Genomic DNA, 15,766 nt, shown 5'->3' on the forward strand with positions numbered 1-15,766 from the left:
TGGCAGAGGAGGCAATGTTTTAGGAGCGAGCAGACGTGGCAGCAGAGGAAGGGGTCGAGGCAGCACTATTCGCAGCCAGAGGCCAGTGCTCCCGGTGTCATCCAGCGGTCGTGTCTCCACCGACAACCCTGCCGTCGTCGATTGGTTGGCTCGGTCGTCTTCCTCTTCCCAGGTCACCTCTGACACCTACAGCCAACGGTCGGTGGGTACGTCAGACACAACCGTTAGTTGGCATGGCCCGGGACCAAGCCCACTGAAATCACGTGTCCTCTACCTGCCCCTGTCCTTTGGTGTTCCCTCACCAAGCGAAGTATCGCATGCTGTGGGCTCAGCCCCACTGTACAGTGAGGAAGAGCTAATAGAGGGCGGTCAGGAACGGGGGGAGACATCCGCCTTTTCAGCAGCCAGGCGAAGAAGTAGTGGCGAGGAGAGTGGCTCGGTAGCCGGTCTAGAGACAGGTCTGTCTCCTGACCCAGACGCAGCCGAGGGGGCTAGTAGTGAGGCGGAGACCCTACTTGATGATGAGGAGGTTGATCGCACTTGGCAGCCTCGTCGTCATCAGGCAATTTCTTCCGCATCATCAGGAGAAGAGGGTGGCAGCTTGGCAGTGAGCGAAACAGTCGGTGGGTTGCCCAGGAGGCAGCAGGGTCGCAGCAGTGTCAGTGGAGCCAAACGGCCACGGAGTAGAGCACCAGCTCCACTGCAGCCTACCACCACGGCCAGTAGTGGTGCCGGTGTGCACGGAGGAAGCAGCAGTCAGCCAGTGAGGAGTATCGGGGGCAAAGTTTCCTACTCGGCGGTGTGGCAATTTTTTGTCAAGCCGCCCGAGGAAGTAAACGTAGCCGTATGTCGACTATGTGGCCAGAAAGTCAAGCGTGGCCAGGGGGCCCATGTTGGGACTACAGCGTTGCGGCAGCATATGCAGCGTCGCCATTTGGTGGCCTGGGAAAACCGTGATAAAGATACGGCGGTTCTGCCCGCCCCAGCCCCCGCTCCATCACCCGCTCCGTTACTTGCTCCGTCACCCGACGTCAATCGCCCTCCATCAGCCAGTCAAGGCTCCAACACCTCTGCTGAGGGGAGTTGTCGCTCGTTGGCATCTTCCGCTCGTTCAGATGCTCCTTCTCCTGCTACTCCTCTTCACGGATTCCGTCAGCAGTCTTTCTTGGAATCCGTTTCCAAGAGACAACAGTTTGCGAGCACGCACCCGACGGTGCAAAAGCTGAACGTCCTCCTGTCCAAGTTGCTGGTGCTGCAGTCCCTCCCTTTCCAAGTGGTGGACTCAGCACCTTTCCGAGTAATGATGGCTTGTGCCGCGCCGCGGTGGAGAGTGCCAAGCCGTCATTTCTTCGCCAAAAAGGCAGTGCCAGCCCTGCATTCACATGTAGAAGAGATGGTGGGCCAGTCTTTGAGCATGTCGGTCTCTGCCAAAGTGCACGGCAGCGCCGACGTGTGGAGCTGTAACTACGGTCAGGGACAGTACATGTCATTTACGGCCCACTGGGTGAACGTGGTGCCGTCACAGCCGCACCAGCAACTTGGACAGGTCACGCCGCTTTTGCCTCCACGTTTGCACGTCCTTGGTCCACAAAAGATGTCCGCCTCTACCACCTCTTCTTCCGCCGTGTCCTCAGCCGCCACCCCCGTGCCAAGTCCCATTACCCGACCGGCATATCACATGTGCAGGGCGCAACGGTGTCACGCTGTTCTGCACCTGGTATGCCTTGGCGAACGTAGTCACACAGGGGAGGAACTTCTGAGTGTAATGAACAGAGAAATCGACAGATGGCTGTCTCCGCGCAAACTGAAAATCGGAACCATGTTGACCGACAACGGAAAGAACATGGTGTCTGCTCTGCGTCAAGGAAGGTTGTGCCATGCGCCATGCATGGCTCACGTGTTCAATCTGGTTGTCAAGCGGTTCCTAAAATCCACCATCCCACTGCAAGACATCCTTAAAATGTCACGTAAACTTTGCATGCATTTCAGCCATTCCTACACCGCAAAGCACACCCTCATTGAGCTGCAGCGGCAGAACGGAATTCCACATCATCGCCTGATCTGCGACGTTGCAACAAGGTGGAATTCAACCCTACACATGTTAGACCGCCTTTACGAGCAGCGAAAGGCCATCACCGATTTCCTGATGTTACAAGCGGATAAAGGTACTCCCCTGTGTAACTTCGATGTCAGCCATTGGCAGCTCATGCGTGACACCTGCCGCTTGCTCAGGCCCTTTGAGGAGGCCACGCTATTCGTGAGTCGGCAGGACTATGGGATGAACGACGTCATTCCTCTGTTGCACGTCCTGGAACAAATGCTGTTAACAATGGCTGGTCAGGGTGCGGTAGACGTGGCGCACAGATCTCAACGCCACATGACCCCTGTGGGGGCAGGACAGGAAGAAGAGGAGGAGGTAGAGGAGGACATTGGTGCTCAGGAATTATTGAGTGAAATGGGTGGTTTTTCCACTCAGCGGACAGGAGTGGAGGAGCAGGAGCATCTGGTAGAGGAGGAGGAGGAGGAGACAGAGGACCCAGACGCACCGTGGCAGTATGCTGTGGAGATGGAGGCAGGGAGTCCCTCGCATTCCTTGGCACAAATGGCCCATAGCATGCTCGGTTGCTTGCGTAGCGACAGCCGAATAATAACCATCAGACAGAGGGATGACTTTTGGCTGTCCACCTTGTTGGACCCTCGCTACCGTTCAAAAATGGTGGCCTTTTTCACACCTGCTGAGAGGGAGGCCAAAATAACGTACTATAAAAACCACCTATGTAGTCAGTTGGTCTCTGCCTTTGTGCGCCAACGTCCATCCTCAGACACTGTGGGCCCTGTGCGCTCACGTTCCGCTGCCATGGCAGCAGGGGAGGGGTGGGGTGGTAGGAGCAGTGGCAGCTCCACCAGCAGCGGCTGCCTCAGTCTGCAGTCGATGATGAGTAGCTTTCTTCACCAGCGCAGTGAGGAAACTACTAACCAGCCGCAGCAGCAGCAGCATCAGGTGGACCTGGAGCAGGACCTCAAACAACAGGCTTGGGCCTAATTGGACAGCACCCTGCCAACCGAGGTAGACAATCCCCTTGACTACTGGGCAACGAAACTTGACCTTTGGCCCCAACTAGCTGAATTTGCCCTTGAAAGGCTGTCATGCCCGGCCAGTAGCGTGGCATCGGAGCACGTGTTTAGTGCGGCAGGAGGTATTGTAACTCCGCGGAGGACACGACTGTCCACCCAAAGTGTGGAGAGACTGACGTTTGTGAAAATGAATCAGGCGTGGATTAGTCTGGATTTCAAACCACCAGTTCCTGACACAACTGACTAAATCCGCCATGAATCATGCCCCAAACATGTGCCACTTTCAGGTCTCCTCACACTGCTGGTGTGTTCCATTTTTTGTCATAGGGTGCTGGCAGATTACGGGCCTCCCATAGCTGCTGCCAGGCCCCTAATCTGCCATGGGCCCCTATACCGCCTCCTCATGCTGCTGCCAAGTCCAGAGTCTCTCATGGGTCCCTGTACGGCCTCCCATTGCTGCTGTCTCCATCGCCACACTCTGCCATGTGCCACTTTCAGGTCTCCTCACACTGCTGGTGTGTTCCATTTTTTGTCATAGGGTGCTGGCAGATTACGGGCCTCCCATAGCTGCTGCCAGGCCCCTAATCTGCCATGGGCCCCCGTACTGACTCCTCATGCTGCTGCCAGGCCCGTAATCTGTCATGGGCCCCTGTTGTCGCTTGTTGGCATATTCCGCTCGTTCAGATGCTCCTTCTCCTGCTACTCCTCTTCACGGATTCCGTCAGCAGTCTTTCTTGGAATCCGTTTCCAAGAGACAACAGTTTGCGAGCACGCACCCGACGGTGCAGAAGCTGAACGTCCTCCTGTCCAAGTTGCTGCTGCCAGGCTCGTAATCTGTCATGTGCCCCTGTACCGCCTCCTCATGCTGCTGCCAGGTCCAGAGTGTGTCATGGGCCCCCGTACCGACTCCTCATGCTGCTGCCAGGCCCGTAATCTGTCATGGGCCCCTGTACCGCCTCCCCATGCTGCTGCCAGGTTTAGAGTGTGTCATGGGTCCCTGTACGGCCTCCCATTGCTGCTGCCAGGCCCGTAATCTGCCATGGGCCCCCGTACCGACTCCTCATGCTGCTGCCAGGCCCGTAATCTGTCATGGGCCCCTGTACCGCCTCCTCATGCTGCTGCCAGGTCCAGAGTGTGTCATGGGTCCCTGTACGGCCTCCCATTGCTGCTGTCTCCATCGCCACACTCTGCCATGTGCCACTTTCAGGTCTCCTCACACTGCTGGTGGTTTCCATTTTTGTCATAGGGTGCTGTATGGCCTCCCATTGCTGCTGCCTCCACCGCCACACTGTGGCTCCACACTCTGGTTTTGGCCCCGTGACTGCCCAAATGAGTGAAGTGTGCGGTGATTCTAAGATCGACGGCACTCATCTGCATGTCATACTGACTGTCAGTATTATTTCTCTTCCCCAGCAGACTCCAAGGGCATTTAAATTAAAGGTACAGTGTTCTGCACTAATATAAAGTCTCTCTGAAGCCTAGAAACACCCTTTTATAAGTTAAATTCGCAGCGAATATATTCGACTCGAATCGAAATTTTTCCATGAATTCGCCGAATCAGTCGAATCGAATTTTTGAATACTTCGCTCATCTCTAGTAATTAGACTTGAACCAGGAAAATGCCACACTAGGGTCACTCGATGGAGACGATGATCACAGAATTGGGTGGTCATAATGCAGGATTTTCCTGGTTCACTCTGTTCCCCATGTGTCAAACACAAGGCCTATGGGCCAAATCCGGCTCTGCAGGGCATTCCATGTGGCCCTCGCACCTCTCCTGCAGCCCCTTCACCTTCGTCCCCACCTTGTCTCAGCAGTCTGCAGCAGAGAGGAGGCCAGAAGTCCTCTGCCAGATCTTGTGCTACTCCTTGCAGCCGTGGAGAGGCTCATCTCTGCCCAAGCTATTTCATGTGGCCCTCACACCTCTCCTTCAGCTGCGGCACCCCCATTGTCTCTGCCTCCATTTTGTCTCAGCAGTCTGCAGCAGAGAGGAAGTCAGAAATCCTCTGCCAGATCTTGTGCTACTCCATGCAGCCGTGGAGAGGCTCTTCTCTGCCCAGGCTATTTCATGTGGCCCTCACACCTTTCCTGCAGCTGCGGCACTCCCTACATCTTTTCCCCAACCTTGTCTCAGCAGTTTGCAGCAGAGAGGAGGTCAGAAGTCCTCTGCCAGATCTTGTGCTACTCCATGCAGTCGTGGAGAGGCTCGTCTCTGCCCGGGCTAATTCTTGTGGCCCTCACACTTCTCCTGCGACTGTGGCAACCCCTCGTCTCCATCCCCACCTTGTCTCAGCTGTCTGCAGCAGAGAGGAGGTCAGAAGTCCTCTGCCAGATCTTGTGCTACTCCTTGCAGCCGTGGAGAGGCTCGTCTCTGCCCAGGCCATTTCATGGGGTCCTCACACCTCTCCTGCAGCTGCGGCACCCCCTACATCTTTTCCCCCACCTTGTCTCAGCAGTCTGCAGCAGAGAGGAGGTTAGAAGTCCTCTGCCAGATCTTGTGCTACTCCATGCAGTCGTGGAGAGGCTTGTCTCTGCCTGGGCTAATTCTTGTGGCCCTCACACCTCTCCTGCGGCTGTGGCAACCCCTCGTCTCCACCCCCACCTTGTCTCAGCTGTCTGCAGCAGAGAGGAGGTCAGAAGTCCTCTGCCAGATCTTGTGCTCTTGTGCTACTCCATGCAGCCGTGGAGAGGCTCATCTCTGCCCAGGCTATTTCATGTGGCCCTCACATCTCCAGCAGCTGCGGCACCCCCTACGTCTCCACTCTCACTCTTGTCTCAGCAGTTGGCAGCAGAGAGGAGTAAGAACTCCTCCTACAGATCCTGCGCATTAACCTCTCATCTCCACCTCCTCTGGTGTCAGCATTCTGCAGACACAAGCAGCTACCTCCAGCCCTCCTCTGCTCCTTCTCCAGACTCTGCACTGTCTGCTTCACAGCTCCTCTCCCAGCTTCTTCCCGGCAGAAGCAAGCTAAGGAGGTGCACTGTGATGTAAGGGAAGGTGGAGGACTCTTGACTTCTGATGGTGGGGGGGCTCTTGACATCTGATGTGGGGGTGGGGTGCTCTGGACATCTAGTCTTACACATACAACTGGCCCTTTGAGGGCCACCATACAGCTGGCAATGAAATTGAGTTTGACACCCCTGCTATAGTCTGTATGAATAACACTCGACGTGGAGATAAAGTAGCTTAATAACATTTGATTTTTACCCCATTTGCACAGAATAAATGCACATTCATTTTCACAGGACTAATAGCTCTGTATTGTTTTTTAAATACGCCCCTTAATGTACCCCAATCACTAACATGCAAGCTTTAACCTGTCAATGCAATTCCAAAAGTTGTTTTCAGTTCTTTTTAATCTGAACCTTTCATTAAAATAATTCCTGATGATCCTGCTGGGAAGGTCCAGGTTCAGGGACCTCCTCTAATAGGGTGCCAACTGCCCCCCCCCCCCCCCAGTTCTGCTCCTACATTGTATCCCTGTCACATGCACCCCCCGTGAAGATGTGGCTGTGTGACCGCACATTGCCCATACAGTATATGGTCCACCTCTATCACTATGGGGGAGCTGGTCCAAAGCAAGGATGTGCATCCAGTGCAGGATGAGAGTGTGTAGACAGGAAGTGGCTGAAAGAGGCTGCAGGAGAGCAGCACTGAGATGCAAAAGAGAATCAAATAAAGAGGAAAGCAGTATTTTATGAACAGAAACATGGCCAGTGCTTTTGAAAATGATGGCATCCAGTTTGGTTTTACATCTACTTTATTCTTTTACTGGTGCAGAATAATACAGTGCAATAATCACTTGACTTAGAAGCTGGAACGAAGAGGCAACACCTTTTATAGTGTATGCTTGCCCTATGTACCCTTTACTGACTCTACATACAACTGCCTGTATGCTGAAATCATTACAAGGCTCCATGCACACTAGCATTTTTTTAAGCTAAAAAAACACTGGAAAAATTGCTGGTAATAGCGTTTTAGTAGCATTTGGGAGCGTTAGAGGTTTTTTTAGCTTTTTTTCAGTACATGTAGAAAAAAGCTGTTAGGAGCGTTTTAAGTAACATTTAACATCTGCTGAAAAAACACTTTCAAGAACTCTATAAAAAAAAAATGTTTCTGCTCCCAGATGCTGAAGCTCAGAAAATGCTAATAGCCTAGACTAGTGTGCATGGACACATAGGAGAACACTATTTACCTTCCAGGAGCAGAAAAATGCTGATAACAGCTTCTAAGAGCTTAAAAACTCCTAGATTGTAAGCTCCAAGGATCAGGCCCTCCCAGGGTGGATTTGATTTAAATCACTAGTCAGTAAGGATTGATGTAAATCCTAGTTTTCTACATAAAGACTAATTCTTGCTGGTATAACTTTAATATACAAGTAGATGAAGATTTTTAGAATAACAACTTTTCATATTAGTTTTTTTATCCCCAGTTTAATAGGTTAATCATTCATATTTGGACAACTTTTCTGTTGTACTTAGGAAGGAGAAAAATAATCATTACCTTAATAATAACAATTTAAATCAATTTATTCAACTGAAACAATAACATTCCAGCATATGTGATTTGCTTAAACATCCATGTTTGGTAACTAATTTGGCTAAACAAAATCTATATATTTTAAGAAACTTAGACTGTCAGCCCCTTCCTCCTCACACTTATGCAGGCCATAGACGGGGAGAAAAACGGCCGATTTTTCTTTTAAAAAACGAAAAATCGGTCGTTCAAGCGGCCGACGTTACCAGCAATGGTAAAAAAAAATTGGTCGATTTTCATCCCGTCTACAGCCGGCAAAAAGTGTCCCTGCAGAGAGCTCCGCTATTTCTTTGACAGTTCTTTGACATTTATAGCGGTTGCAACAATGTATCTAGTTGTATCCATTTAGGATACAGATGTTTTTATTCGGAAACAAATAGATACAATGTTGCAACCGCTATAAATGTCAAGGAACTGTCAAAGAAATAGCGGAGCTCTCTGCAGAGACACTTTTTGCCGTACTGGAATTCCTCTTATTTTTCATCCTTCTTCTTCTTCTTCATCATCATCATCATCTTCTTCTTCTTCTTCATCATCCTCTTCTTCATCATCCTCTTCTTCATCATCATCCTCTTCTTCTTCATCATCCTCTTCTTCTTCATCCTCTTCTTCTTCATCATCCTCTTCTTCTTCTTCTTCATCATCATCATCATCATCCTCTTCTTCTTCATCATCATCATCATCATCATCATCCTCTTCTTCTTCATCATCATCATCCTCTTCTTCTTCATCCTCTTCTTCTTCATCATCCTCTTCATCATCATCATCATCATCATCCTCTTCTTCTTCTTCATCATCATCATCATCCTCTTCTTCTTCTTCTTCATCATCATCATCCTCATCTTCTTCTTCTTATTCTTCTTCATCATCATCATCATCCTCTTCTTCATCATCATCATCCTCTTCTTCATCATCATCATCTTCTTCTTCTTCTTCTTCTTCTTCTTCAACATTATCTTCTTCTTCTTCATCATCATCCTCTTCATCATCATCCTCATCTTCTTCATCATCATCATCATCATCCTCTTCTTCTTCTTCTTCATCATCATCCTCGTCTTCTTCTTCATCATCATCATCATCTTCTTCTTCATCATCATCGTCATCCTCTTCTTCTTCATCATCATCATCATCATCCTCTTCTTCTTCTTCATCATCATCCTCTTCTTCTTCATCATCATCATCCCCTTCTTCTTCTTCATCATCATCATCCTCTTCTTCTTCTTCATCATCATCCTCTTCTTCTTCTTCTTCATCATCATCCCCTTCTTCTTCTTCTTCCTCTTCTTCTTTTTGTCTTCCTCTTGCAGGTCACTGCTCATGCGCAGATTTTTTATCGGTAAAAAATCGGCCGATTTGCCCATCATTGCCGCGAGAATCGGACGATTTTTTTTCCAACTTTACCGATAAAAAAAATCTGCCAGAATACCGAAAAATGGCCGAACAAATAGCCCACTAACGATCCGAAAATTGGCCAATTTTATTTGAATTTTTTTTGCACACTAAAAAAACCTCTAAAAACGCCACAAATCGCTGCAGAACTCCGCTAAACGCTAATGCAAAAACGCTAAAAAAAACTGAAAAACTCAAGTTTTTAACGTGACTTTACACAGCTATTGTTACCAGCGTTATCAAAGCGTCCCGTGTGCATGAGGACATCCTACCTGCACCTTGTGTTTTTCCATAGAAAAATATTTCTGTGCTCAGTGTATTCAAATAATTTGGGTGCTGCACTCTGAATACCCAATAAACATACTTAAAAAATATAGGTGGGCTTCCTCAATGTGAGCATCGATAGCAAATACTCGATACATAAAGTGCATGTGCAAATAAATCATCATAAATGAAAACAAAAAATGTCCACAATTTTATTAACAATAATGAATGCTCGGTGAATAAAGTGCATGTGCAAACAAAAAACCATCAGAGCATAAAAACAAGAAAAATCTAAATATTGTGATATGTAAAGTCCGCGCAAATTTCTCAATACATGCAAAGAGGGTTGGCAGGTAAGTGCTCTCCATGTGCTCCCTCCACCATAGGTCACAGAGCCTCTTACCAAATCCAGTTGATCTCCTATACCAGGGGTAGGCAACCTGCAGCTCTCCAGCTGTTCCAGGACTACAAGTTCCATCATGCCTCTGCAAGTCATAGCTGTAATTGTCATTTTTGCAATGTCTCATGTAGTTCCACAACAGCTAGAGAGCCGCAGGTTGCCTACCCCTGTCCTATACAAACGGAGGTCAACATGCGTTTGTGTTAATAAGTCGTTGGGTAGACCATCCACATCAGCTGGTAGTGCACTCCCGGAGACTGATTTGCACACACCAAGGACCATCAGGGTGCAAGGCTCCATGCACACGGGGTGTTTTGATAACGCTGGTAATGTTAGCTGTGTAAAGTCACATTAAAAACATCAGTTTTTTAGCGTTTTTTGCATTAGCGTTTTTCTGCGTTTGCGTTTTTTGTGACCAGAAAAAAAATTGGGGGGGGAGGGGTTCAAAAATAGTCCAAAAACACCGGTTTGTGGCGTTTTACCGTGTATTTCAGCGTGTTTTTTGCAGCTAAAAAACTCCTCTAGAAACCCACTAGTACTGGTTTTTTTTCCAGCCACAAAAAAACGTTGATGACAGTCTATGTGTGTATGGACACATAGGATAACATGCTGGGGGGTTTACTAACTGTAGAAAAAAACATCAAAAACTGTCAAAAGCCAAAAACAGCCACTATAAAAAAACATCCAGTGTGCATGAGGATTCAGGGTGCAACAAGCAAAACTCAAATTATTTATTTATTATACAGTGTTTATGTAGCGCCAAAATGTTTGCTCAGCGCTGTACATCATAGTGGGGGGACAGTACATGAGACAATACAGTAACAATACAATACACGAGGGGTTCGAGGGCCCTGCTCCTTGGAGCTTACAATCTAGGAGGGAGGGGATAGTGGTACAGGAGGAAGTGGCTGTGGGGGATGGAGTGGTAGGAGGAGTGGGGGAGATCGGCTCTTAGGTGAGGGTGGGGTAGGCTTCCCTGAAGAGATGGGTTTTCAGGGTGCGTCTGAAGGTGAGGAGGGTAGGTAACAGTCTGATGGATTGGGGTAGTGAGTTCCAGAGGATGGGGAAAGTCCTGGAGAAGTCCTGCAGTCGGGCGTGGGAGAAGGAGACCAGGAGACCTCCAAGATAAAAAAGCGGGAGTGTGAAACCGCCAAATGGATCGCTTTATTTAGCAGCAGACAGGTACTTGCATGGCAGGATGCTTCAGTCGGCAAGCATGATGACATCACCCCACTGAAAAGTGATCCGAGCGCAGATTGCGCTTCAGAGGAGAGGTAGATTTAGACACACATCTAAATCCACCCTAATACCTAATTAAAACTTATGAAAGTGCGCAATGCCTTTAAAGCGGAACTCCACCCAAAAGGGGAAGTTCCACTTTAAGGACTGCTCCCCCGTTCCCCATTAAGGAAGGATTTGCACCTTTGCGGGGCGTGGGGGGGGGGATCGGATACCCGAATTTGACAGGTTCCCGCTCCCACTTCTGGTCCGATCTCCTAGGCGATCAGAAGTGGAAGGTGTCCTCCCTCCCCGTAGTCTTCTGGGACACATGACAGGTCCCAGAAGACAACAGGACCATTCATGAAGCGTAGTACTACTCGCACATGCTCAGTGGGCACCCGGCTGTGAAGCCGCAAGCTATCACAGCCGGGTGCCCACACTGAAGATGCCGGCCTCCTGGAATACAGTACGGCTGGTGAAACGGGCTGCGGGGGACACACCCCGGGACCGAGGGACAGGTAAGTGGCTGCTTTTTAAAAGTCAGCAGCTACAGTTTTTGTAGCTGCTGACTTTTATTTTTTGACAAGGTGAGTGGAACTCCGCTTTAAAGTAGCAGTTCAGTGAATCATGCTGTATACATGTGTAGTGGTTCAGTGGTCATTCAGTTAGTTGACTCTGCCACATGCCATTGGTTTAGGAAAATGTAAGGCTGGCCATACACTATACAATTTTCTGCTCAATTTCCTTTAGGTTTACCTTCAACTATGTAGTGCAAGGGCCCGCCTGATTGGATACAATTGAAAGTGTTGTTTAGGTTTGACCTCATGTTATATGGTTTTTGGTAAATCTAAAGCAAAATTCTCAAGAAAATTGTATAATGTATGACCAGTTTTAGTAACAAGAGCAAGTCCACCATTTACATCCTGCAAGATTGGGGTTACTGATGTTGATTTGCAGTTTGCTTTTATCTAATTTTTTGCTGTCTATTTTAGGTTGTTCGAGATCAGATTTCTCACTGCACGGTGAAACTGCGACAGACGACCGGACTGATGGAATATTGTCTGGAGGTCATTAAAGAGAACGACCCCAGCGGTTTTCTTCAGGTGAGCCGGCCTTTTGATTACGTGTTATTGAATGTTACCCCAGTGCTACGTGCTAAATAAAGGGAAAAAAAAAACCCGGAGTGGGTCAGATTGAGAAGATAGTCAGGTTCCTCCCTCATGTGTGTACAAAATAATTTGTGTGTGCCAATAGATTTTATCAAATTGTACATCCATAGAAAGTCGGGAATGAGAAAAGTAAAATGTTCTGACCATAAGACGGTTTTAGAGCCAATTCACACCAGGACGGGGTGTAGGTAACGTTTCTCACACTGTGTTTAAAACACATCGCCCTTGCGATCTGCAGCGGGTGTCAGTGCAATCATAACGACACCCCAAACGGAGGTCACAAACGCAGTTTGCCTGCACTGAATCACATGGTACAAAAGATCATGCGATCCGGCTACACTGCATTCCCAGTATTGCTGCAGGCACGACTTTGGTGCAGATGCGATGCAGTTTGAGCCATTCAAAATGAATGGCTCGAATCACACCGCAATGAATCGCATGTGAATTGAACAGGAATTGCGGTTCATAGTGTGAACCGAGGCTTATGCAGGCCATAGACAGGTCAAAAATCGGCCGTTAAAAAAATTGGCCGATTTTCGCACCGTTAGTGGGTTAATTGGTCGGACGTTTTTTGGGGTTTTGGTACATTTTTTTTTTATCGGTCACGTTGGAAAATTTGCCGCCAATTTTCCCGGCAATGATGGGCAAATCGGCCGATTGTTTTACTGATAAAAAATCTGCGCATGAGCCGTGACCTGCAAGAAGTAGAAAAAGAAGAAGAAGAGAAAAAGAAGAAGAAAAGAAGAAGAAGAAGAAGAAAAAGAAGAAGAAAAAGCAGAAGAAGTAGAAAAAGAAGAAGAAGAGAAGAAAAAGAAGAAGAAGAAGAATTCCAGTCCGCTATTATATTTTATATGAAAAGTATTGCGGTTGCAACAATGTATCTATTTGTATCCGAATAAAACCATCTGTATCCGAAATGGATACATTGTTGCAACCGCAAGACTTTTTCATGTAAAATATAATAGCGGAGCTCTCCACAAGGGACAGAAGTAAAAATGCCGGCCATAGATGGGACGAAAATCAGCCGTTTTTTTTCCGTTGGCGGTAACGTCGGCCGATTGAACGACCAATTTTTCTTTTTAAAAAAAAAAACGTCCGGTTTTCGACCCATCTATGGCCTGCATAAGTCTATGTCGAAGTCACTTTGCCATGCTGTACATATTCTCTGTTTAATGTGGAACTTCTCTCTCTCAATCAACATCGACTATATTTAATCTTTATACTGCTAGCATTAATAAATGAATAGGAAGGTATATCATATTGGCTTGTTGGGATGCACCGAAATTTCGGTGGCCGAAACGTTCCAGCCGAAAACACCCCTTTCGGCCTGTTGGCCGAAATGAAAATCAATCGATCGATTTCAGTACAACCAGCCTGTTGGATTTTTTTTTCGTGTAATCAATGCTGGCGGCTTTAAGGAAGGCTCCCTGCCAGGTGAACACAAAAGTGCTGCGGGAGGGATTCCCCCAACAACACTGCCTGTGTTGATGGGGAAATTGATCCATTTTCTTTCCCTCCACCCGTGATGGAAGGAAAGAAAATTGCATAATCTATAACTTGCCTAATGTGACATTAATACACTGAGCCCAGGACTGGAGATTTATTACCTGTTATCCAACTGTGATGAAGTGATAGACGTTACCCCAGGGCCCCCTCCTAAATAAGGTGAATATATAGAATACTGAAGGACTTTTCTTTGTTTCATTAGATATCCGATGCCCTGATTCGGAGAGTGCACCTGACAGAAGACCAGTGGGGAAAGGGGACCCTTACACCACGAATGACAACCGATTTTGATTTGAACCTGGACAACGGACCTCTCTTACAGTCCATCCACCAACTGGACTTTGTACAGATGAAAGGTGATTCTATACATTCTTTAACCATCTCCCGTCCAGTCGTTGTATATAAACGGCCGGACAGTGGCAGTGCAGGGTCGGGTGGCCATTTATAAACGACCTCCCCGCCCCCTGCTTGTGCGCGCTCCTTGGGAGCGCACAGCACCGCGATCAGTGCCCTCTGTGTCCTCCGGACACAGTGGAAACCCGGTCGTCGTACGGGACCTCTGTGCGAGGTCCCGATCATGTGATCACTGATTGGCCAATCAGTGATCACATGCAGAGTAGTAAGCAAGATGTCACTTCTGACATTATTGCTTACTACGTGTGAAATCTGTGAATAATCACAGAGGTCACATGGTACAAGGCTATTCACAACAGCCTTGTACCATGTGACAAGCTGTGACCAATCACAGCTCACACAGTAGTTCTCAATGGCTGCAGGAATGCAGCCAGAGAGAAGTAGAAATGATTGCTTTTACAGCCTTTATGAGTGTAAACGCAATCAGTGTAACAAAAAAAAAATCTTCATCGCCCCCCACAAGTAGTACAGCATCACCATGGTGACACTGTACTGCTAGGGTGACAGTATGTAAAAAAAAAAAAAATAAATAATAAAAAAAATAAAGATAAAACAAATATTTAAAAATTATAATTTAAACTAATTTGGGTTATTTTATTTTTTTTTACTAAAAAGATAACGTAATACATTTTGGCCAAGATTTATGATGAAATATTATTTGCAAAATTGTATAAGAAAAACACTTTTTTTTCAAAATTTTGGGACTTTTCATTTACATAGTAAAAAAAATACAAATCCCAGTGGTGAATAAATACCACCAAAATAAAACTTTATCTGTCTCAAAAAAATGCTAAAAAATTCATATGGGTACAGTGTTGTATGACTGTGCAATTGGCATTCAAAGTGTGATAGCACCGAAAGCTTAAAATTGGTCTGGACAGGAAGAGGGTGAGAGTGTCCGGACTTGAAGTGGTTAACAATATCATGTTAAATGCAACACAAAGATGTTTCCTATCACCAGCCTTTTCCCAATATATGATCACACCATACTCTAGATCCTTGTATACATAGTGAAACGTCTGGCAAATCAGATGTAGAGTAGGAGTGCCAGTACTCAGCCTGTTGTGCTCTGTTGTTCTGCGCCCTGTGGTTACCATAAACTGTAGATTGTTGGTGAAAGTGTTTAGCGTAATAGTCCATAGCATCAAGAAAAAAAGTAAAGTGACGGTTGTTGAAGGATGGCCCACCAGTATCAAAATTGATGGGCGATCCTTGAACAACCTTCACTTTTCTTTCTTTTTTGATGCTACATATACTAGATTAGGATTACATAGTTACATAGTTAGTCTGGCTGAAAAAATCATCCTGAAAACCCTGATAGATAAACTAACCCCACTGATTATCAAGTGTACAAATAGGATGAACTGCAACTGGCAGTCTGGCCTATTTGTGTATCCCCACACCTGCCTCTGGGGGGTGTTTTGGGCAGCTCCTTGGTGGGTCCCCGGTTTGGGCCTCTTTGGGGTGAAAGGATGGTGAGCCAATTCACTGTGTAAAATTGATACTTTTGGTGCCTTGTTACATAGTTAGTCTGGCTGAAAAAAGGCAAATGTCCATCCAGCTCAGCCATAGAAAAAAGAAAAAAAGTTATAATCCTAAACTGTCAAGGTCCTATCTTTTCCCAGAGACTGTGCGGCTTCATGTATTGGCGTCCATCTTGGGTTACTGCAGAGCATGGTGGGAGTCTTTTATGCCTTCAGGACTCTGAGGTCCATCCCCCGGAGGGGTGTGGCTGAGTACATATAAGCCTGTGATCCGCACATGCTCTTTGCACTTGTGTCGCTACAGCGC

The 15,766-nt window shown here is 47.3% G+C and overlaps 1 protein-coding gene across 4 annotated transcripts in view; it reads left to right on the plus strand.

The window, feature by feature from the left end:
• Positions 1-15,766, plus strand: part of TRIM9 (tripartite motif containing 9) — a 174,717-nt gene that overhangs the window by 101,566 nt on the left and 57,385 nt on the right. For all 4 annotated transcript variants that reach the window (XM_089665814.1, XM_089665817.1, XM_089665816.1 and 1 more), the window contains exons 4-5: positions 11,879-11,989; positions 13,764-13,917. In XM_089665814.1, coding sequence (XP_089521940.1) covers positions 11,879-11,989; positions 13,764-13,917 — 265 coding nt within the window. The remainder of the gene's footprint in view (positions 1-11,878; positions 11,990-13,763; positions 13,918-15,766) is intronic.

Source organism: Staurois parvus, unplaced genomic scaffold, assembly GCF_062004578.1.
Source record: "Staurois parvus isolate SC_StPar_1 unplaced genomic scaffold, SC_StPar_1.0 ptg002360l, whole genome shotgun sequence".
In the NCBI taxonomy this organism is placed as follows: Eukaryota; Metazoa; Chordata; class Amphibia; order Anura; family Ranidae; genus Staurois; species Staurois parvus.